The 22,938-nt window shown below is 36.6% G+C and overlaps 1 protein-coding gene across 1 annotated transcript in view; it reads left to right on the plus strand.

The window, feature by feature from the left end:
- The window catches only part of LOC122799862 (short transient receptor potential channel 7-like), a 1,065,642-nt gene that overhangs the window by 523,989 nt on the left and 518,715 nt on the right, over positions 1 to 22,938 (plus strand). Inside the window, exon 4 of the mRNA XM_044069215.1 lies at positions 9,787 to 10,051. Within this exon, the coding sequence (XP_043925150.1) occupies positions 9,787 to 10,051 (265 nt within the window). The remainder of the gene's footprint in view (positions 1 to 9,786; positions 10,052 to 22,938) is intronic.

A 22,938-nucleotide genomic window follows, 5' to 3' on the forward strand; every position in this document is an offset into this window, starting at 1 on the left:
GCTGACCATCGCACAATGCCACTTAGCATGTGTGTGCATTGGAAGGCAAAATATGTAGCAATGTATCTTATGAAACTGAAAATGTTTGCTTGTTGTCTGGGAAATTACGCCATGTTTGCATTGAGGTGAGTAACATGCAAATAAAATTAGCAAAGCTCAGCATGTATTATTATTGTAAAAAAGTATTTATTAGTTTTTATCACTAAAACATAAATGTGGGACTTGACCCTTGATCAGCATATACTATGTGCTGTATGATTCATCATGTTTATTTACTAGGTGTGCTGCACACACAGTTGGCTTACAGTTTTAATTTATGCTGTCTTTATCATAGAAGCAACTTCAATTAGTTTTAATTTATTTCACCATTTCACCATATTTGCACAAAGTCACACATAGCACAAATATTAATATTAAAAGAAAATAAAATATAAATATTACAAAATACTTTCAAAACACCTTGCTGATTTCTACACAACTCTGGATTTGAACAGTCAGACTACTAAAACTACAAAATAGATAAGGGATGTCTTATCTGTCTTTGCCACAGAAACAACTTTGGAACAACAAATCATTGTGCATACAAACAAGTCCCATTTAATCACCAGTATTAACAAGACATATACACTTGTACACTCTCAGTTATTTGTACATGTGTAACTTACATATTTAGTGCAATGAGTGATCACACAACCATGAACATTGTTTGCACTAATGCAGCTCTGTCTTCTCTTTGTATTTTGTTAATTCTTCTCTTATCTGTGCTGTACTCTCAGACATGTAGTCTATACAACATTTTGTATCACTTTCATTAAAATGTATGAAAATATTACATGACAAAATGCAGTTTTCAGCAAAGACAGTAGAGGTTGGCTGTTAGTGAACTAAAATGTTAACTGTGTGCTGCTCACTTCAATTTAAAAGCTTGCTATAGTTACTTCTACACTTTGTAAGTGTATCCTGGGTGACACACTCACTGTAGGTAAAATAGTGTGAATTGCTGTTGTGTTTTCCTTCTACCTCACACTAATCATTCACAGTTACAATCCATTAGCAATTAATGCTGAGGTAGAACCTACACTATGTCTACATCATACATTTGGGATTCAGCAATTCTAGAAAGTTCACACCTCATTTGCATCTTCACCATGCTCAGATGCCTGAATCTACACTATAAAAATGTAACCACGTAGGGAACTTGAAGGTGAAGAGAGTTGTGTATGTGGAGAACACAGAAGATTGCTGCTAATTTTGATTTATCTGCACAGAAGACTTCTGATCTTGCTAAGGTATGATTGTATTTTTCAGGAGCATGCTAGATTTGTTAACATGTTACAAAGAAAAAAGTATATATACATTAGAAAATGGAACTTTCTCTGTAGGCACTTATTATAGTTAATTATTGGCATAGGCATTTTTAGCAGGCATTTTACTTTCTCAGATAGACAGCCCTTATTAACTTTCTTTGCAAGTGGTATTGTTATAGCTGGTTATGTTACACTCTTCTTATGTTATTTCAGGGGAAATGTAATGTACTATATTGTCTATGACACACTGGCATTAAGCTTGTAAGATGGCTCATAGACATTACCACTGGAGTGCACAGTGAGAGGTGACTGGCAATCATATAAAATTGACATTTCAGTTGTAAATGTGTACTCATATTTTGCGAGAATTGTATTGGAAGCATTCATAGTTTAATTATGTGTTATTCCTTGGCTTGTACAAACTGTCATTTGTCTGTTGCTTTGGGGGTGGGAGAGCCTTAAAATGGAATTTTGGTGCTTCAACAGCTATTGTTCCTAGTGGGGGAGGAGGGTCAGATGTGTGTTGGCACAATAAAAGTTGTGCTTCATGCCATTTGCTGTTAAAACTGTGTAGTAATTCTATTCTTTCTGTGGTAAACAATGCATTATTGCATTGGTATTCCTTGTTTTGGACCCAAAATTGGTTTCTGTGCATGATATGGTAAAGCCACATATCCTTAAATTTTAATAACTGAATTTTGTGTATCCAGTGGTTAATGTTGAAAATATAATATGTGCATATAATCAGGAATTTCATTATGTGATATTTATGTGTTGTAATCTTCTCTGTTATATATCACAGAGGATTATGGCACCCAAGCATACAAATCCACATAACCTCCCTTTCAATAACTCAAAAAATGACACCATAGTGCAGGCATTCAGGCACCACTGCACCTTTCTGCTTGAGAGAGGACATGTGGATATAGCTACCAAAATGCAGATTTGGAACCAGGTAGTCAGTGAAGTGAATGCTGCTGGGGGTTGCACTAGGAATTGTTATGATTAGGTGCATCATAGGCCAACCATATGATTTCATCAGCCTGAGGAGAGCAGCTACAGTTGCATGTGAATCACTGGCTGAGGATGGGGGGGGGGTGCTGCCTGCTACAGAGCCACCACTGACATCAAATGAGAAGTTCCTGTCTACTGTCAGGGATCAAAAGAGCTCAGAAGAAACTGCACAACATGTGATTGATGTTGATGTTTCTGGGAGGACAGGTTTGTGTTAGAAGGAGCTTCAAGGGTAAGCTTACATATGTAAATTTGTAATATTTGCTTGAAGAATAAAATATAAGTAATAGTTCATGTCTTTTTTTTTTCTCGATGAACCTTTTGATAAAGTGATTGAGTTAACAACACATTTTTGTTCATTATACATGGGCTTTGGGTGGGCATGTCAGCCAAGTTTCATTTAAAAGTACTGTTAAAGGACATATAGGGGGAAAAAGCTTGTGTATTCACTGTCCGGTGGTGCAGCGGTTAGCGTTGTTGCCTCAGAGCAAGAGATTCTCTAGTTTGATTCTCAGCTGGAGCACCTTCTGTGTGGAGTCTGCATGCCTTCCCCGCGGTCAAGTGATGTTAAAGACATGCAGGTAGGAGTGTGCCTGAATGGGCATCGGGCTGGTACCTCGGCACCGTAAAAATTCACTGCCAATCATTAGCGGACCAGAGTTCTGCTGTGGTGACCCCTAACTGGGAAAAGCCAAAAGACATTAGTTTTATTCACTGTCCTCCTGTGTTATTGAAATTGTGAAGATTGTGTCCTTACTTTGCTTCAATTCTTCCAGAATCATTCTCCCTGGCAAGTATGAAGTCATCTGCACATGGTAAGCCACACATTTTTAGTTGATTATTGAAAAAAAATGGAGGCACCCTGTGTGGCTGCAACTATGTCAGCTCATTCTAGAAATATGTATATTTTGTCTTTTTTTTGCACAGAAAATCTCGAAAAAAATCAGGTTCTGCACTTCCACCTAAAAGTACAATAACTTATAGTAGACAGAAGTTACTATAAATGAAACAGTTGACATCTAAATGTTGCTGGTTTGATGTCTTAAAGTCTGCAGAGTGTCTGGGGTCTACTACTTACACAGAGCTACAACAGCTGGGTATTTTAACTCTTCGCACTCTAAAGTGCCTGAAACTGGTAGAACAGGTTTCTGGAATATGCTGGTCAAGAAAAAAGAGAATTATATGTCAGAGAACAAGGAAAAGAAGTTACAGAGCAGGTACTGATATAAAGTTAAAAACAAATCCCTACAGGTCTGTGCTACCAACTATACTGCTAGCTAATATGACTGGATAGCAAGATGGACAACTTGAGATTGAAACTCTCCAACAAAAACAAGGTGAGAAATACTTGTTTATTTTTGATTACTGAGATGAGCCTGCATGACAAGATAAATGATAGTGCAGTAAAGTTAGAGAAATTTATGTTGTTTTGTGCAGAAAGAAAACATGCACTATGTGGAAAGGCCAGAGGAGGGGGCGCCTGCATCTATGTTAACAAAATATGGTGCAGCAACTGTGAAATCATACTATCACACTGCTGTGAGAACTTAAAGTTCCTGTCCATTAAATGTAGATCATTTTACTTGCCCAGGGAGCTGAATGGGGTCAGTGAAACAGTGGTGTATATACCACATAGAGCTAATACCACTGAAGCTCTAAACAAACTATGCAATCACATGGGTGAGCTGCAGAACAAATATCCTGACTTTGTACATGTGACAGCTGGTGACTTTAATAAAGCAGATCTGAAAGAAGTACTCCCACACTACCATGAGTATGTGGAAATTCCTACAAGAGGTGACAGTATCCTGGAGAAGGTGGACATAAACTTAAAGAAAGCTTATAAGGTAGTTCAACTTCTACAAATGAGAAACTCTGACCATTACACCATTTTGCTATTGCCAACTTACAATCTTGCAGTGGTTAGAGGGAAATCCAGAAAGAAACAAATCAAGGTATGGCCCAAGGGGGCTATGGAGGCCCTCCAAGACTGCTTTGAAAGAACCAACTAGGATATGTTCAAGGGGGCAGCCACAGTGAATCAGCATCTGAACATTGATGAATACACTGAGGTAGTGACGGCATACATTTCAAACTGTGTTGATAGAGTAACAAATACCAAGAGTTATCACTGTTAGAGCTAATCAGAAGCCATGGCTCACCCATAAGGTATATGAGCTTCTGAAGTAGAGAAACACATCTTACAGGGCTAAGGACAAAGCATCCCTAAGTGTAGTAAGAGATAACCTGAGGATGGGTATAAAAGAGGCTGAGAGGGAGTATCGCATAAAGGTACAAAGCTACTTTCAAGACATGAAGGATGCAAGGAGACTATGGCAAGGCATACTTAGGATCATAGGATCATAGGAAGTCAGTAGGCTATTGGTCCTGTGATCCTTACAAGCCTAGCCAAGAATTTAGCCCATGTTCAAACAAGTCAGCAACCTATGCCACTGTCCAGCAGAGACACAGGTGGAATCCCAGGGGTTTATTTTCTGTTCCCCATCCAGTTATCCAGGTTGCACTTAAAATGATTTAATGAGGTACCCTGCTTTACATGGAGAGGGAGTCTATTCGACAAAAGGGGGAGTCTGTGGGACACAAGTCTGTCCCGCCAACAAGTCCTATTGATGTCACAAACCAAGTTGAGGTTGTGCATGCAGGTTACTCTAGTGGAACTTGACTTGCAGATATGCAGCAGTCCCATCAGGGTGAGGTCAGAGATTGCTTTGTATGCCAGTACAAGAGATTATTGACTACAAAATCAGGTTGGCACAGTGTGAGGGCATCATCAAATTCCTGGACAGTTTGAACAACTTCTTTGGTAGACTGAGCAAAAAAACAGCAGGTTGTCACTAAAGCTACCCTCTGATGAGAAGGATGCAGTACTCGGCCTTAGCACAGATGAGGTAAGAAGAGAGCTAAGGAGAGTTAACCTCAAGAAGGCTGCTGGCCCAGACAACATCCTAGGCAAGGTGTTAAAAGGCTGTGCTGAACTATGTACAGTGCTCAAAGAAATATTTAACACCTCTCTTGCCATGAAAAAAGTACCCTCATGCTACAAGGAAATTAACATCATCCTACTACCTAAGAAAAACACATCCTCCAGCCATAATGACTGCAGGTCAGATGTTCTTCGTGTTTCACTGTCACAGTAATCACATCTGGGTTATCCCTGCCAGGGGTAGCCCTCAGTTGGCCTGAATACCAGAGCCTTAGTATTTCTGCATCAGCTGCTGTCCCTTCAGGACTGATGTCAGGTCATCAGTAGTATAAAGTAAGGCAGCCGATGCCATTACATCAGTCTTTCTTGCCATGGAGCCCAAAGCAGAAGCAGTTCGCATGAGTGCCGGTTGTCCGCTACCTGAGTTTTCATTTTCCGAATTGAAGCTGAAGTCTTCTAAAGTTAAGTACCCCAATTGGGGATCCTTTTTTCTTGCTCTAACTGATGTCAGAAAAAGTTAACAATTGCCTTGCCTGTGGAAAGCAAATACCACACTGATGCTTTCATTCTTAGTGCGTCACTTGTTTAGGTCCAGACCACGACGTCCCTCTCTGTCATTTTTGTGCTTTGTTCAACACCAGAACTATACATCATTGGGCCCTTATTGTAGCTAGATATTTTCACTCTCAGTCCTTGAATTATGATATGGCTTCTGTAAGCCATCTGACAGGTTCATAGGTGTGTACTAGGCAAATGGCCCTCGGGTCTTTACAAGCCTAGCCCATAGAAGTGCCTTGGTTAACAGTACTAATATTATCCATCCTGGGACCCCTTCTTTTTTAGTATCTTCACCAATGACCTCTATACCTCAACTTCTCATTTTACCCGTATAAAATACGCTGATGATTCCACACTTATCATTACCTCTGACACACTGTCACAACTTCAGTCATTCACACAAGAATCCATCCTTTCTGTAAAAAATTGGCCAACTAAAAGTCAATGCATTTTGAATCCAAAAAAGACTAAAGTTCTCCTCTTTCTCCCTAAATCAAGTAACCATATCAAACAGTCTTTCACAATGTCATCTTCTAACAAAATCTTTGTTACAGTAGAGCACCACACAAAATTACTTGAAATGACAATAGACGATCACTAAAATTTGATCTACACATACAGCAGTCCATCAAAAAAACAAACCAAAAACTAGGTTTCCTGTATCCAAAGAACACATTCCTAACTAATGATTCTAGACTCTCCTTGGCCTAAGCCTACTTACTTTCAGCTCTTCTCTATGCAGCTCCAGTTCTTACAAATCTCCAATCCTCTCTCCTTACTAAGCTTGAACAGACTTAAAACAAAGCTGCTAGATTTGCAGCTAACCTTCCTAATACCTCTCACCACTGTATTGCTCTAAAAACCTTTCACTGGATGAAACTTCCCCACCATCTTAAACTCTCACAACTCCAACTTGCTCGCTTTCTACTTAATAAACCCACTGCCTGTCCCTTCCTCTCCAGTATTGTGACTTACTATAACCCTCCATGCCCACTATGAAGTACTGATAAATTCCATCTACAAACATACAAATCTAACATAACAATCAGCAAAATGTTATATAAATGCTCTGTGTCTCATTTCTGGAACAATCTCCCTTTTATCTTGTATGTCATCCCAAACACAAACAGCTGTAAGTCATAGATATGCCCCTGTCAGGACCCTACTTAATTGAATCTACATCTCTCATCACTTTCTAGAATCAGCCTCTTGCGATTTATGCCTTAAGTATGTGACACCTTTTACATAACAAAAAATAAAAATCAAATGATAGCATATTCTCACTATTTTTTGCCTAACATATGAGAATCTTTCTCCTGTATTTGTTACAGGTCCTCTATATATGTACTGTAAATAGCGTACCAACTTTACTACATGCCTTATTATATTTGCTACTTTCTCTGTTTCTTACTCAACTTTGTGATTATTGTATAACTGTTATTATTACTCAGTTTTGTGAAAATTGTATTGATTAATTTGTACATTTTGCTGGAGCTTTTCTCCTTGGGTCTCCACTGAAAATAGGCCTGTGCTCAGCTAGACTAACCTAGTTAACAAATGTGAAATAAATAAATAGATAATAAATAAATAAATAAATAAATAAATAATCTTTTCATATATCTTTTGTCTGGAAATTCTGGGCTTCTTGCATAATAGTAACAATACATAATTAATATATTTTCCTCAGTAGTCCACTCTATTGTCTGTATGACTCTATTTTGGCTGATCAGTTTTTTGTGATTTTTGTGGACTACTTTTTCTACAATGTGGGGGGGGGGGCATCCTCTCCCTGGGCTTGGGCTAACCCCAGTGTAGAAATATTTCCATGTCTTGAGGATTTTACACTGTCATTTTTTCCAGTCCTGATACCAGTGCACCTACCAGGATTGGGCACTTTTTTTATTCTAGGACTTGTGCACCTAGCTATCATCTTTATTTTGTTAACCTGTCCATGATATATACTACATAAAATACAGTCTATATATCAGTTTCATCATGGTGAGATTTTGTGAAAAACAGAGTCTACCTTATAAATGTAATCACCAAGACTTGAGGATGTATTTAGTTCCAGCAATCCTTTTCTCCTTTTGCTGATTTTATCATCTCTCTATTTGGACCTCTAACTAAAGAATGATGCATGATTAAGTCAGCATAGTAGTATCAATGAGCAAATGATTCAGTAGTGTGCTGTTTAAGTTTTAGTCTATTCACATATTTCATGCTTATACATTGTTATTTCCTATGTATTAACTCAGCAGTATGAACAGTTTGGTTGTGATAAAAACAATACAATAGCTTTTTTTGTTGTTGTTTTCCCCCATCAGTAATTTTCTTTATCTGTAGTAAATAAAGCTGTATGCTGTACTTTTATTAGAGAGCACCTGTTAAACATACATCATCAATAATTAAAATATGGGAAGTGAAAAGTATATTAAAATTTCACTGGGAACCTTAAGGTATCTGGTGAGTAATTCTTTCAAATGACTTCAACAGCAAAAAGGAATGTCAAAAAGTTATAGGCTGCACACAGATATTGTTAAGTTGTACTGAAACAAATTTGACAAGGGAATACCATGGCCTAGATAGCCAATATGTGATTTTCAGAATATATTTTTAAAATATATTACAACTCCAAAGCAGAAGGTAGAACATGGGATAGGCTGAGTAACTAAAGAGTAATGCATGATTAATACAGCATAGTAGTATTAATGAGCAAATGATTCATTAGTGTGCTGTTTAAGTTTTAGACTATTTGCATATTTCATACGTATATTTTATACGTATACAGTGTTGACAATTCATGAGGTTGTTTTTGAAGTTCAGCTTACAGAAAATTAATCTAAATATACCTCAGGCTGTATTCTAATAATTCTGAAATTAATTTAACCAACTGCTCTTCTTGGTGAGTTTTGGGGTGCATACCTTATGACAGTAATATAATCAGCATTTGTTAAAAATTGTTTTGTTGCAGTCATATACCAGATAGTTCTGTATGATTGTATGAATGGTTCATATTTAGATGTGTATATAAAAATGTATTGCTCGGTTAAATATTGTTGCCACTTTCACATACTATAAGGCCTCCTTTTCTTTCTTTCTTTCTTTTTGAAGTGAAGGGAATTCTTTAATTGCACGTTATGTAAAACAGCATCACTACAGCTCTTGTGTATCAACTTTTGTACTTTTTGCCAATACATATTGAAAGTACATTAATGTTCTAAACAAAATGGGATTTTTAGTCCCAATGACTCACTGATGTTATATGATTAACTTCAGCACAATGACTTATACTGAATTGCATTACCTACTAATTAAACCCACATATGTCATTTTTTGCATGATACCACATTAAATGTATTCAAACTCAATACACTGTTGAAGGTCTGTTTAGATTGTTTCATTCATTCAGCTTAATGATACAATGAACTGTTTTAATTTTTTGAAAAAAATGCAGTTTTTTTATTTGGCATACTTCATCTTATATGTAAACTATTAAAAATGGTAGCTGTATTATATCTTTTTTAACATAAATCTCAACTGTCCAAAATTTTGTAGATTGTCATAATTTTTGCCCCCAAATGTAGGTCCTTCCCTCATTAAATTTGTGGTTTTCTGGCACATCATTGAGGAAGTAATTAAATAATGTCTGACATTTGAGGTTCAGATTTTATATTCGTCAGAAAATGCATGCTAATTCAAACCTGTTATTCAACACCTTTCTAAGTTTAAAAGAGCACTGTATAAAATCAAGCCCTGATTTTGAGTTTTGTTCCCCTAGTATTTTTGGCTTTGTCCAGAATTTCTGTACCAAACAGTTAAAGGGTGTGCTTTATAATATTCTGATGTGTATAATGATAAAGCCGACTCCATGTTCCATCATTAAACATTGTGCATTTCTCACTTATTTAAAGATGTTTACTCATTTAAGCTTGCATTTTGCTAACCTTTTCACTTTCAATTTAGCTAGGAACCTGTGGCTTCCCTCAGATCCCCAGATAATATCAGAAGGACTATATGCCATAGCAGTGGTGCTGAGTTTCTCCAGAATTGCTTACATTCTACCAGCAAATGAAAGCTTTGGTCCTCTGCAGATTTCTCTGGGAAGAACTGTGAAAGACATCTTCAAATTCATGATCATCTTTATCATGGTGTTTGTTGCCTTCATGATTGGAATGTTCAACCTTTACTCATACTACCTTGGTGCAAAATACAACCCAGCATTCACAACGTAAGTACATTGACAACAATCTTAGTTTGCAAATTTTAATAAATGTACAGCATTTAAAGAAAAAGTTCAAAGTGCTAGTAATCATTGTTAGATTTAAACTAATTATATTGATCACATCAATCCAAAGGGAAAACATCATCATTATTGATCTTTAAACTATAAATTGAATGATAATGCATGCATCACTTCTTCGAATTTAACTGGAATTGTACTATGCATCTCTGGTTAATATGCTTGCAGTGAATTGTCCAATACATGCATATTAACCGGAGGTACATATTTTACTTTCAGAACTGAGGAATCAAGGACAGTCTTAACAAATTATTTAATGCAACTATTGGTTTGACTTTGGAACAGGGTTTCTTTACATATTCAACAATCTTCTTTGCAGATAATCAAAAAACATCTTTATTGCTGGTTGTGTCTCAGGGTATATCCACTCATTGAAGAGTTTAAATTCTGAATGGCATTTGGCCTTTACATGGGAATTAATGAACAACTGAAAAATTGAAATAGTAAAACAGTATGAAGAAAATACTACTTCAATACACAACTATTAATAAAGCAAAATAGTAAAATGCCAGTGCAAGGCTGTAGGTAATGCTCTGAAACTAATATGCATACATAAGTGGGATAAATCATGCAAAGACATATGGCCTATTTCAGGAGACCTTACACTTTAACTATAAATAATAAACTCTGGCAGACCTGAGATAGTATGGGGGATCACACCAGGCAAATTTCTGTTCTTGAACGAATTGTGACTCAATACAAATTGCTTATGTTAAGAGAATTAAGGCTGTGTGGTGTTCACAAGTGAAAGTCTTCAAATGTGAGCTGCAGGGTTGAGAGATACTGCATAGCTGGTTCAATTCACCTAGTTTCTTTTGTGATTGTAATACACTTTTCCTGTGTCATCTTTTTTCTCAGCTCTATTTTGTAGCATCAGAATAGGTATGTAAAAAACTTGTAGAGGAAAGCACTTTTATCCACTGAGAACTTTAAGTGTAACTCTTTTGACATCACATCATTGTTAGGTTGCTGGGGTAAAAGTAGAATTGACTGGGGGTTTATGTGCTAATTGGCCTTGTGGCTAAGTAAACCATGTCAGACTTCTGAATTATTGATTCAGAATGGCTCTTGTCAGATGTCCCTTAGGGTGAAAGATACAATATAAAACACAAAAAATTGATAAATACATTCATAGCTCAATGTTCCAAAACATTTGTCAAATTTTCTGATACAGATATTTCTAAACTGAAAAAATGATACAAGTTCCCTTTGACTTGTTTAGATCTACTTTTCCTGTAAAGCCCAGCATTTGAAATACTCATAGATAAAGATAAATCTCTACAAATACAAAGAAAGCAACTGTATTAAATTATTCTTCATAATCAACAGAGTTATTCTATGTTTCAGGCCCCTGTTGCAAACTGAATCTGCCTTGTTTTGGAAACCATCTCAATAATGTTTGGGGGTTCTGGGAATCTTATCTATCTATGTAGCTATCTGTGTATCTATTTTAAAACCTCTGCAATAATTTTCAAGTACAGAGATGCTTTCTGCCATTGTAATGTATATGGATCTGATGAAGCGGTAACCCCATGAAAGCGCTCATTCTTTTGTAATAAAGAAGTGTTTTAGGATGTTTTTTGGCTTTTTCTCAGCTTTGTTGGTATGCTCACATCTTGTTTTTAAGTCTTGAATTTTGTGGTTTGTGAGCCACCTTTGGCAGGAGTGTATACTGTTTAGTTTATTTTGATTGTAACACATTGTCCAGAAGTTTTTGAATTGGCCACTGGGCAATTATGGATAAAATCTGCTTAGATTTTAACATTTGCTTAACATTGTTTTGGTTTTTATTTATGTTGCTGTGAAAGAATGGACTAATACAGGAACCAAAATTCAGTTACATGTTATTATTCAAAGGACATTCTGAAATATTGGTATTGCAAGCCACTAATATTTTTTTAGCTACAGTATAATAAAATTCAATATGTGTAAAGGAGGGAATAGTCAAAATTTGGTGGTATGATATTACTGACACTTATTGGTGAGGCTGTACTGACAGAAACATTAGAAGACCCCCATGATTTTCTATTCCTTCAACATAAACATTTCTTTCCCTACCAGATAAATGTTACTTAGTTTAATGAAATAACTATTGCTCATAGCAGAGCATCATGGGAAGATTATGTTATAGATTAGCATATACCATCCATGTATGAATGCTGTATGGCCAGGCTTTTAAGGTATATGTCTCATGTTTCATGTGCTGGGAGAGAGAAGGACTGAGTATTTGCAGCTCATGCCAGTCAATTCCAGTGTATAATAATTAAATGTATGGGAAAGAAGTGAAGTATCGGCATGTAGTCTCAGAAAGCAGAGACAATCTTTGCAACAAATTCAAATAGCGTCCCTGTCATGGCATGGTTTGCAACACCAGAAGCATGATTATTGAAGCATTGTATTTTTCTACCCTTGTAATATACCAAACCCTAAATTCCCCGGCTTCCTTTCTCACTTCCTAGACTTACTTCCCCTACCACAATGTAAATAGACATACAAATGATGTTAACTAAACTCATATGGAGCTTAAAATCACATTTATATCACTACAAAATTACTGACAGACTGGAATTACTTACTATGTAATGTAACACTGGCAATCATATTCTGAAGCAGTTTGCATATTAGTTGCTAATGCATACTAAGATATTTGCCCAAAGTGAAGAAAACACGCCAGGAACAGTCAGAAATACGGTGAATGAGAAGAGCCATAAATGCACATGGAATAAGCAGGATTCCTATTTGAATTTATTTCCTCTGCAGAGTGTTCAGTAAATTATTTTTTTATGCAGTAAGTACAGGTACATCATATTAGCTTAGCAAAGTCTTGTAGGATGTCTACATATATGATTATCAGTTCTCTTCCTTTCTTCTTTTTCTGAACTTGCATCTAATAATGGTTTCATGTATTCATTTATCTATTATGTCACATTGTTTTCTCATGTATATATTGAAGCTTTTGTCCCAGGAACACTAGAAAGGAAACATTTAAGTTATCCATTTTTTGGTCATCAGATATAAATAAAATAACTTATGTCTGTTATGTCTTATGCTATGCAACATACATTATTTATTTATTTATTTTAGTTATATTTTCTTTGCTGAGACATCTGAGTAAAAACGACCTATTTTCTTCAGAAGTTCAGAAAATAACATCGCCAATAATACAATAAAACAGCTTATTGAGACCACAAAGAGCAACATGCAAAATAATATTGAAGAAGAAATTACAATAATTACTTTTATATTTAATAATAACTGCGGTGGTGTTGCTGCGGTAGCGTTGTTGCCTCATACCAAGACATTGTCCCGTTCAGTTCTCAGCTAGAGCGTCTTCTATGTGGAGGCATACGTGAATGGGGCATGCCTTTGTTGAAGGTTGTGCATCAGGGCTGGTAACCCGGTACGTAAAAATCCACTACCAATTGTTAGCAGACCGGAGTTCTGCTGTGGCAACCTCTAACCGGGAAAAGCCGAAAGATACACACACACTTTTTATATTTAATAATGTCCAAAGAGCACCATTTAATAAATAGTGTATTTCTTCAAAGTTAAGAATGCAACACTACCCTGGCCCAGTGTATACTGAGTTTAACTATAAAGAAAAGGAAACAGAAAATTGCATTGATTATGTAGTAAAAACAAAGAAACATGCTTAGATCAAAAAATCAGAAGTATTCTTTATAAAAGAAATAATGATCGTTATGCACATCTGGTATATCTTAAATTCATATAAGTGGCAAAGTACTGAAATAATTTATAGAAAAGCTAAATTTTGTTCTGTAGAGTACTCCAGGTTTATATTTGTCTTTCTATTTGCAGTCAATAAGTTTTATAGAGAGTTATTTAGCCTTGCTGATCGGTTTTGGTAAGCAACTCCAGCCCAATAATTAAGAACTCAGTTCTCCAGTTCTCATTTTTCAAATGGTTTAAAGCATCTACATTTTGGGATTCTTAAAAACATATTAGTAGAAGATATCTGTTATGTTTTTAACTAGTGAGTTGCATTCTTGGAAAGTTACCTATAGGAAATTCATCTGGAGTAATTTACAAGAGAATGTAAAATGATTAAATGACATGGCGCCACATGCTGAATGACAGATTATGTTGGGATGAGCAATACTTTAAAACTGAACTATTTTTTCCAAAAAAAAATGAGATGATAGTTGAGCCAAAATCTCTAGTTACTTCTAGACTGCCTAAGTAAAAAGTGAAAGCTATGATCATGGAGCTTCATGAGGTGGTGAGTATGAATTTGCAATCTAAAATACATCAATTTAATGAGGGTCCCCTTTGATGTCAGAAACATTTCTATTATGGATCACCAAGTGATCTTAGACTTATGATCCAAAAATAAGAAGATTTACATGTGTAAAAGCAGTATAGTATAACTTTTAAATGAAAGAATTTGAAACAAAATAACTTTCAGCTCAAACAAATGCAAAATGTAATGCTTAACTAGGTGGCTTTGAAAATAGGGGCCACGTGTCAAGTCTATATACTTTTGAGATATTAGAGAATTAAAAAGGCAAAGACATTATTTTCTTTTGTAGGACTGATTTGGTGTACTGTTATGGGATTTGGGGGATAATGGCTACTTGCAACCATCAATGGACAACTTTACAAAAGAATATCTCCTTATGTTATTTGGGGGGAGTTGTTTATTTATTTATTTAGTTAGGTTTTTTTTTGTCGTTTATTTCCTTGTGTTTATGAGCAAAAAGAAACACTGTTAAATATGGCTCCTCCAAAGTTATTGCAGAGCAGAGGAAGACCTCCAAAGTTATTACAGAACAGAGGAAGACCACATCCATCAATATATCCTTGAAAAAGATCCACCAGCTAAGTACAGCATTCATTCTCTTTATGCATTTAACTTTAAAAAATTAAAGATGATTTTTTTTCTTGCAACACAGAGAATCACCCATCAAGATGAAAAAAATTCACCAGGATTATTTAGTTGATACCGTTTTAAAGAAGAAAACAGCTCTTTTTTTCTTTTTCCCTTAACTATGGATGCACTATTTGTTTGATATAAACTGCATCTTATGGTATGAAGAACAAAATTAGCTAGCTTCACGTCTTCTGCACAAAGAGAAAAAAAATTGACTTTTAAAAACAGTTGCAAACCACTTGCCACATTTATAGCAAGTGGCTTGCTAAAATAATTTATACCACACATGACTCAGTGAAGCTCTTCAGCCCTAACTGTACTGTGTCCTGACAGCAAAAGCAATCAATAATAGTATTCATGTCTATACTGGCATTCAGAAATACCAGTACAGAAATGAATGCCAACACTGCTGTAATGATCATTTGCAATTTCTGATTGTGCTTCATACCAACTTGCACCAGGGACAGCTGCGCCATTTTGCCCCACCCTAGCTATACCTCTGATCTCCTGCCACAGAATTAGAAACACTAAACATTTGGAGAAATGAAAAAATACAGATTTTATGTGGAACTATAACTAACATATATGGAGACAAAAATCATCCCCAGTAAGCAGGATACTTTACTAAAATGGCTTGCATCAAAACTTATATATACCAGTTTCAGGTATGCACAGCTACATATGAAAGGGAAAAAAACTCTCAGAAATGCAAATTGTTTTAACACATCTGCAATAGGTTCATAGGTTCATAGGTAGGTACTAGGCTATCAGCCCAAGGGCATTTATAAGCCTAGCCAGAGTGTGTCAGATTTTGCCACCCCATTGATTAATTAACTGAACCTCTGTCAAGCAGAGCGAATGAAGTGATCCCAGGGGTGTATTTTCTGTTACCCATCCACTCATTAAGGCTTCTCTTGAAGAGTGTTAGTGAGGGGCTCTGCCTAATGTAGTTAGGAATTTTGTTCCAAAGCATGGGGAGTCTCTGTGGCAGGAAACTATCCCTCCAGCATGTTCTATTTATTGTTGTGGTGAGGTTTAGCTCACTAGAGTGCGTGGTACAGACAATCTGTATCAGCAATGCAGAAAGCAACACAGACAATAAAATTCTTCTCAGCATTGAACACTAACATTTATACAGCAGCATCAAGGATCTCATGCATTTAAGGAGGAACATCCACTATCCATAGTGATGACAGTGGAACTTAGTACTGATAATATTGCAATCTAAGGAATATGACATTGAGGAAACTGTGTTCTATTTTAAGTTTCTGGTGTTAGAAAAAGTATATAAAACATCACTCTGACAATGAACAAGGTTAAGCATGCACTGAAAAAGGAACAAGTGAATAAATGCAGCAACAAATGTTTGCATGGATGTATAACAACATTCAAGGAGATTCAGGCCCATTCATTAATGTATCCATTCTCTGTGTATATGCTTTATGCAGTTCAGGATCAAAGTTATATTTGGACCGCATTTCAAGGCAAAGAAACTAATACTCAATCACACTTGTACATGTCACTCAAACACTCAGACCAGTGGGCCATTAGGAGAATCACTAATTTTCATGCTTTGAATGTATCTATTTACGACTACAGTACATATCTTACTTGTCAGGTCTGTTTTCATGGCATTGATACTGCCTGTTAGCACATATTTCTGCACTAACTATCAGACATGACAGAAAACCAGGTTGTCTCCATTAACATGGATGAATTAACCTCCATCACTCCGTTCATGACAAGTTCCTCATTTTCTAAGGAGACCAGTCAGTCCCTAGTCACCTAAATCACAGCCAAGCCTTTATTCATCTGCACCACATAGCTAGATAAAGACTCTAAACTTTTAGACTGATATACATAGTACAATATGTGATAACTCCATGCAGAATGATGCTTCAAGTATGTTCTGAATCTTGTAAGCAGTGGAAAGGATGATAAAACAGATCTGGAGAATGCTGAAAGGAACATTATCTCAAATCTCAATTCAAGCCATAGGCATTGCTGATACTATAAATATTGCAATATATATGCTTATTCTGAAATATGTAGGTGATATGTGCTCTAATGTGACTAGAAATAAAGAATGGAAAAACATATTACAAGTGTATGCAATGCATATTAGCATAAAACAGCAATACTGTCCAGCTTTTAATCCTAATTAAAATAATGAATAACTATTACTTCTCTAGGAAAATGAACACAACTATACATTTATGGCAGTGGATCAACTTCTTACATGATAAATCACTGGCAAAATGAGTATTATATAACTGAGGCAAGACTCCACTCATCTGCTGTAAATGTATTATTATTTTTTTTAAACCTGTCAGTGTTATGGGGGTGCCATATTTTTTTTAAATAGACTATGCTTGTGATGCATATTTGGGTGTACATTTCTTTAACTAGAGAAAAAATTACCACCAGTGAAATGAAAACTAGTTTCTTGGCAGATTATATAGGAACATTTTCTTTCTGCCCAGTAACCAGTTCAAATAATTAATAATTGTAAGTGTAGGTGACATCAGAAAAATACCGAGTCATTCCAGGTAGAATACATGTTATAGATGCATCTGCAGTAATGTATTGTTTCATTAGCAGCAAACTCAGGCAGCAAATTCTGTGGCATATAGCTCAGTGGGTCTACTTCTGTAGACCGACTTACCTAAACACCGAAGCACATATAACCAAGACGACTACTCCGAACAGACCATGGTACGAATGGTCAGAAGATCATAATTTTAACCTGGAAAAAGTGTCGGTTGGCCAACATGGTGACCTTTGCCCTTTTCACACTGTAGTGCAATCTCAGAGTTGGTATATTTAAGTAGGAGGGATATGGGGGGCAAAGCCTCCCACTTGGATGGGTTTTATTTAATGTGGTTTGATTTCATGATGTTGGTGGACAACTGAGTGTTTTCTCAGTGTAAGTTTATGATGTTTTGACCATTCGGTAGCATAATCTGTTCGGTTGTTTTGTCTCGGTTATATGTGTTTCATTGTTTATGTAAGTCAATCTACTGAATTAGATCCAGCTCAGTACATAATTTACAAGGAACTACAGCATAATCTTCTTCTGCAACTAACACTAGACTTCCAAAACAATTAGAACCACTTGAAGTCAGCATTGTGTTGTAAGTGATATTGTGCTGTACTTTAATGCATATGATGATGAACCACAATGAGATTTACAAACTGTCTGCAAATCTTGATACATATACCCTGTGTTGCTGACTTACTATATTTTATAATAATATTATTTAATGATATACTTAGTTGTTGTTGTGTCTTTCGGCTTTTCCCAGTTAGGGGTCGCCACAGCGGAACTCCGGTCTGCTAATGATTGGCAGTAGATTTTTACATGCCAAGTTGCCGGCTCTGACGTACAACCTTCAACGAAGGTATGCCTATTCATGCATGTCTCCACACAGAAGACTTGCTCTAGCTGAGAATCGAACAGGACAACGTCTTACTGTGAAGCGACAACGCTACCGCAGCACCACCATCGCAGTACAGGGCTTAAAAGCCAGACCAAAGAGTATTTGTTACATAAGGATCTTTCTTCTGCTTTAGCTACCACTTTTACAAATGCTGATCCAAAAAGGTAAGAGAGCCAGGATTCAGGCTCAGAAATGTCAATTTCATCAGCAGAAGAATAACTAAAAGCTTTATTCTCTCAATATTTCTTCTATTTTCTTCTGTTTTGCCCTTATCGTCAGGAGGTACAGAAATGTGTCACTGGTTGAAAGTTATCTTTAGGTTTTTCTTTTTCCCCTGTACTTTATATATACCATAGTAGACTAGTTACCCAAAGTAAAAGATTTAGACAACAAATATTACATGTTGGACATATTCTAATTGATGTGCTTAAAAGACTGGACACAATATTCGATAAAGGACTAACACAGATAATAGCTTCTACTTAGAATCTGTTCCCAAACTAAAATAATACCGCAGGGCTTGGGGAGCTGTTGATGTTCATTTTGCTTGTCCAGAGATGGTTCTGAGAAGGTGTTAGATACCATAGCAATGTTATTCACACCTAATTTTCTGGAGTGGTTATAGAAAAGTCCTGTGGTGTGTACTGCTGAATCCACAAATGCTGAATCTCTAAATCATTGTCCTCAGCATTGTTATGTGTCAGTCTGATTCTATGTGGCTCTGTGACTGCGTCATCTTGAGCTGTTGCAAGGGTGAGGTGGATGAGGATATAGCACCAGGCCACCAAGATGCTGAGAATGCTAGCTGACTGAAAATATATATGCAGATATATTGCTTTTTATAATCAGTTTTATGTGATATGCTTAAGGTCTTCAGCAGTTTATTTCCCTTTCTTACTGAGAAAGCCCACCTGGGCAAAGTCCATTTTCAGTGGAGGGCCAGGGAGAAATTCTCCATCACAGAATGTTTACACTTATACAAATGAATTTAAACAGTTCGCAAAATAAAAACAGTTGAACCGGTATGAGAAAATGGATTTATACTTTAGAAGAGAAAGCATTGTTGTAGCATGGAGTTTATCTAAGTGTGCACTGCAATGAGGTACAGACATTTTGAGAGTATAGACATAGTTTTGAGTGTAGTAGGTGGAATGGATACTTTAAATGGGCCCTAGGCATGAGTGCATGCGTGTGTGTGCCTTCTGTGGAAGGTTGGGCCCCGGGCTAGCAACTTGACACCATAAAAACTTCACTGCCAGTCATGAGCAGACAGGTGATCTGCTGTGGTGACCCCTAACTGGGAAAAGCCGAATGAAGAAGATGAAGAAGAGGAAATAAGACGTTTCAAAAGATTGAGGCTAAGTGACAATAGGTAGAGAGAAAGTGGGAAGTATGATTGAAAACAGAATAGGTTAAGATGGGAATATTAAGGAGATGCTGAGATATTGGAAAGTCAGCCTAGTGCTGAGCATGAACATGACCAGGATTTATTCTGATACAGTTTGAGCAGGCTTTTTAAATGTGGAAGATTATCCGTGAGTTTGTTGTGTTGTGGAATGGTGTGTGTGTGTGTGTGTGTGTATGTGTGTGTGTGTGTGTGTGTGTGTGTGTGTGTGTGTGTGTGTGTGTGTGTGTATACATATATATATATATATATATATATATATATATATATATATATATATATATATATGTATATATATATATGTATATATATATATATATATATATATATATATATATATATATATATATATAGGGTCTATAACACTTCAGTGAAAATTCAGTTCAGCAAACTGCATTTTCAGTTCACTTACATTGGACATGATGTTCATTGAACTGTTCATACTGAGACAGTGGTACAGTGAGGATTAGGGAATTTTCCCTTTCCCCACTGTAGTGCAACCTCAGAGTTGGTACGTATAATTATTTTTATTTATTTATTTTTTATTTTATTTTACATTTGTTGACTGGGATAGTCTGACTGGATATATGCCCATTTTCAGCGGAGGCCTGGGGAGAAAAGCTCCAAGATAATAATACACATTGAACATTTAGTAAATGCTAGTTTCAAGCAGATTACAGTCATAAGCAATACCAGCATTTAGCACATATAGTACTAACCAGACCTCCCAACCATCCCGAATTACTCGGTTTTTACCGAGTTTTGGGGTCCAAATGAAGGGGTGCCACGATTCCTGAGTGGCACCCCTTCATTTCCGATTTCTTTGCTTTTGTTTTTTTTATTTTTTAAATTTTTGCACTGTTGGAGCTGACGTCATCACGTGCGCGATGACGTCAGCTCCGTCAGTGCTACCAGCCAGTCGGAATTGAGCTCAACGAGCTCACATCATCATTTCCGGCTGGCTGCGAGCAGGCAGGAACGGGAAGTGCTTTGAAAATTTGAAAAGAAGCATGCTGGCTTTGTATATTGTTACTGTCGAGAGAAGAATGCTGGCTTTGCTTATGCTGCTGAGAGTGGGAATTTGTATATGTTGGGTTTGCTTTGAGAGAGGGCCTTTTCGGATGGAAACTGCTGACTTTGCTGCTTGCTTTGTATATGCTGCCAAGAGACGAACTTTGCTTCTGCTGCCGTTTTGGATGCTGACTGCTAAGAGAGGGACTTTGCTTCTGCTGCCATTTCAGAGGCTGACTGCTGGCTGGCTTTGGACTTTGCTGGGAATTAGGTAAGGGAAGTGTGTGTGTGTGTGTGTATGCAGCAAGCGCTCCTGTGTATGTGTGCGTGTGTGTATGCAGCAAGCGCTTCTGTGTGTGTAGGTGAACTGCTGCATATTTATTTAATTTCTCCTGCTGCAAGCCAGTGCAAGGTGAATTGTGTATTTATTTAATTTATCCTGCTGCAAGGTGTCCGTTCTGGGCCGCTCGCTCTGTTTGATTGAACTGTGTTTATTTAACTTAATTTCTCCTGCTGCAAGGCGAACTGTGTACTTTTTATCTTGATTCCTGCTGCAAGTTGTCTGTTCTGGGCCGCTCACTCACTCCTTTTGAACAAACTGACAAGTCCAGTGATATTTGAACAAACTATGGCTCTATTTATGTATATTTAATTTTGTGTGCATTACATATTTGCTGTGCTGCAATGCTCCTTATGATAGAACAAACTCAAACTATGCATGTATTTATTTGTGTGCATTTTGAACCTGTCTGGTGTGTATATTTTATATTTGATACTTGCTGTTTTGCTATGCTTCATATGAACAAACTGTGGCTATTTAATTCTTTTGTCTGTTCTTGTTTTCTGGCAAATCAGTGATAACTGAATTCACTAACTAATGATGGCAATCTGTTACATTTAAAATGCGCTCTTAAGTGTACTGTATTATACAAGGAATATAATTTAATAGTCAGGAAGGTGGATCAAAGAAAAGAACACATTTCTTGTTTTGTGTGCAAGGGGCCAATGATTTGAAAACAGCCCAAAGGTAATCTTTATCCACCACTGGCCAGTTGCATTTTCTTTGGATGTGGTGTGGGTTTCAATGCTGTTTCAATGAATGTGAGTTTCAAGGGCAGAGAAGTTTTAATGCCAAGTCTATTTTCATTGTGAGACGGTATTGCAGATGTCTATTAGTGCAATGTGCTGTAAAATGCAAAAATAAAATCTAACTAATCATTGTAGAAGAAGTAAAGCAGTATGCATGCACACATTAGTGTTTATGGTAAATGGGGAGAAATAACCAAGTAATGGGACATTGGAATGGCTGCAATAAGACTCTGGTACCATATTTTGGTTGTATGTTCTTCAGTTTCCGTTTGAAAGTTGGTATCCCACAATTCCATTGAAGTGGGTGGGGTTACATAATTGTGTATGCAAATTAGATGTTAATCAGTGTACAGATTTGTACCTATTTTTCATGGGTCTTGTCCAGATTTTTGATGTTTCCAGGTTGAGAGGTATGGTACTAACTTATTATAAAACACTTTACAAAACATAACATTATTTTCAAAGTTATATATACATAACATTACATTCAGGTTTAAGACACACTGAGCAGCAACTGACCCTTCCTGAAATGGTGTGGTAGAAAAAAGTTAGAAGTAGTTGAAGGTAAGGAACTTAAGTAATGGAGAGGTCACTAGTCGGGGTTAGTGCAAGGACATAGCCAATGAGTTTTGAAGTATTTCTTTAGTTTGTTTTTGAATTGAGTTAGTGCGGGTTCTAGGGTCAAGTCAGCTGGGAGTCTGTTCCATGTTTTTCCAAAAGAGTTGGCAAACAGAGAGTCCCCAGCTGAGTAGTTGGATTTGTATGTTTGAACTTGGAGTCTAGTGCATGATCGCAATGGCCGGGTGCTGGTGTAGAGTCTGATAGTTTATTAAGATCTGTTTTGTTTAAGTTGGAGAATAGAGGTGAGGCATAGAGAAGAGTTGATAGTAGATGGGAATGGGCAATTGCAGTTTTAGCAAGTGGGGTAAGGAAAGGTTTGATTCTGTAAAGAGAGCCAAGTTTTGTATTGATGGTTTTG

Source organism: Protopterus annectens, chromosome 4.part0 (genome assembly GCF_019279795.1).
Source record: "Protopterus annectens isolate FY-2018-M chromosome 4.part0, PAN1.0, whole genome shotgun sequence".
NCBI lineage: Eukaryota > Metazoa > Chordata > Ceratodontiformes > Protopteridae > Protopterus > Protopterus annectens.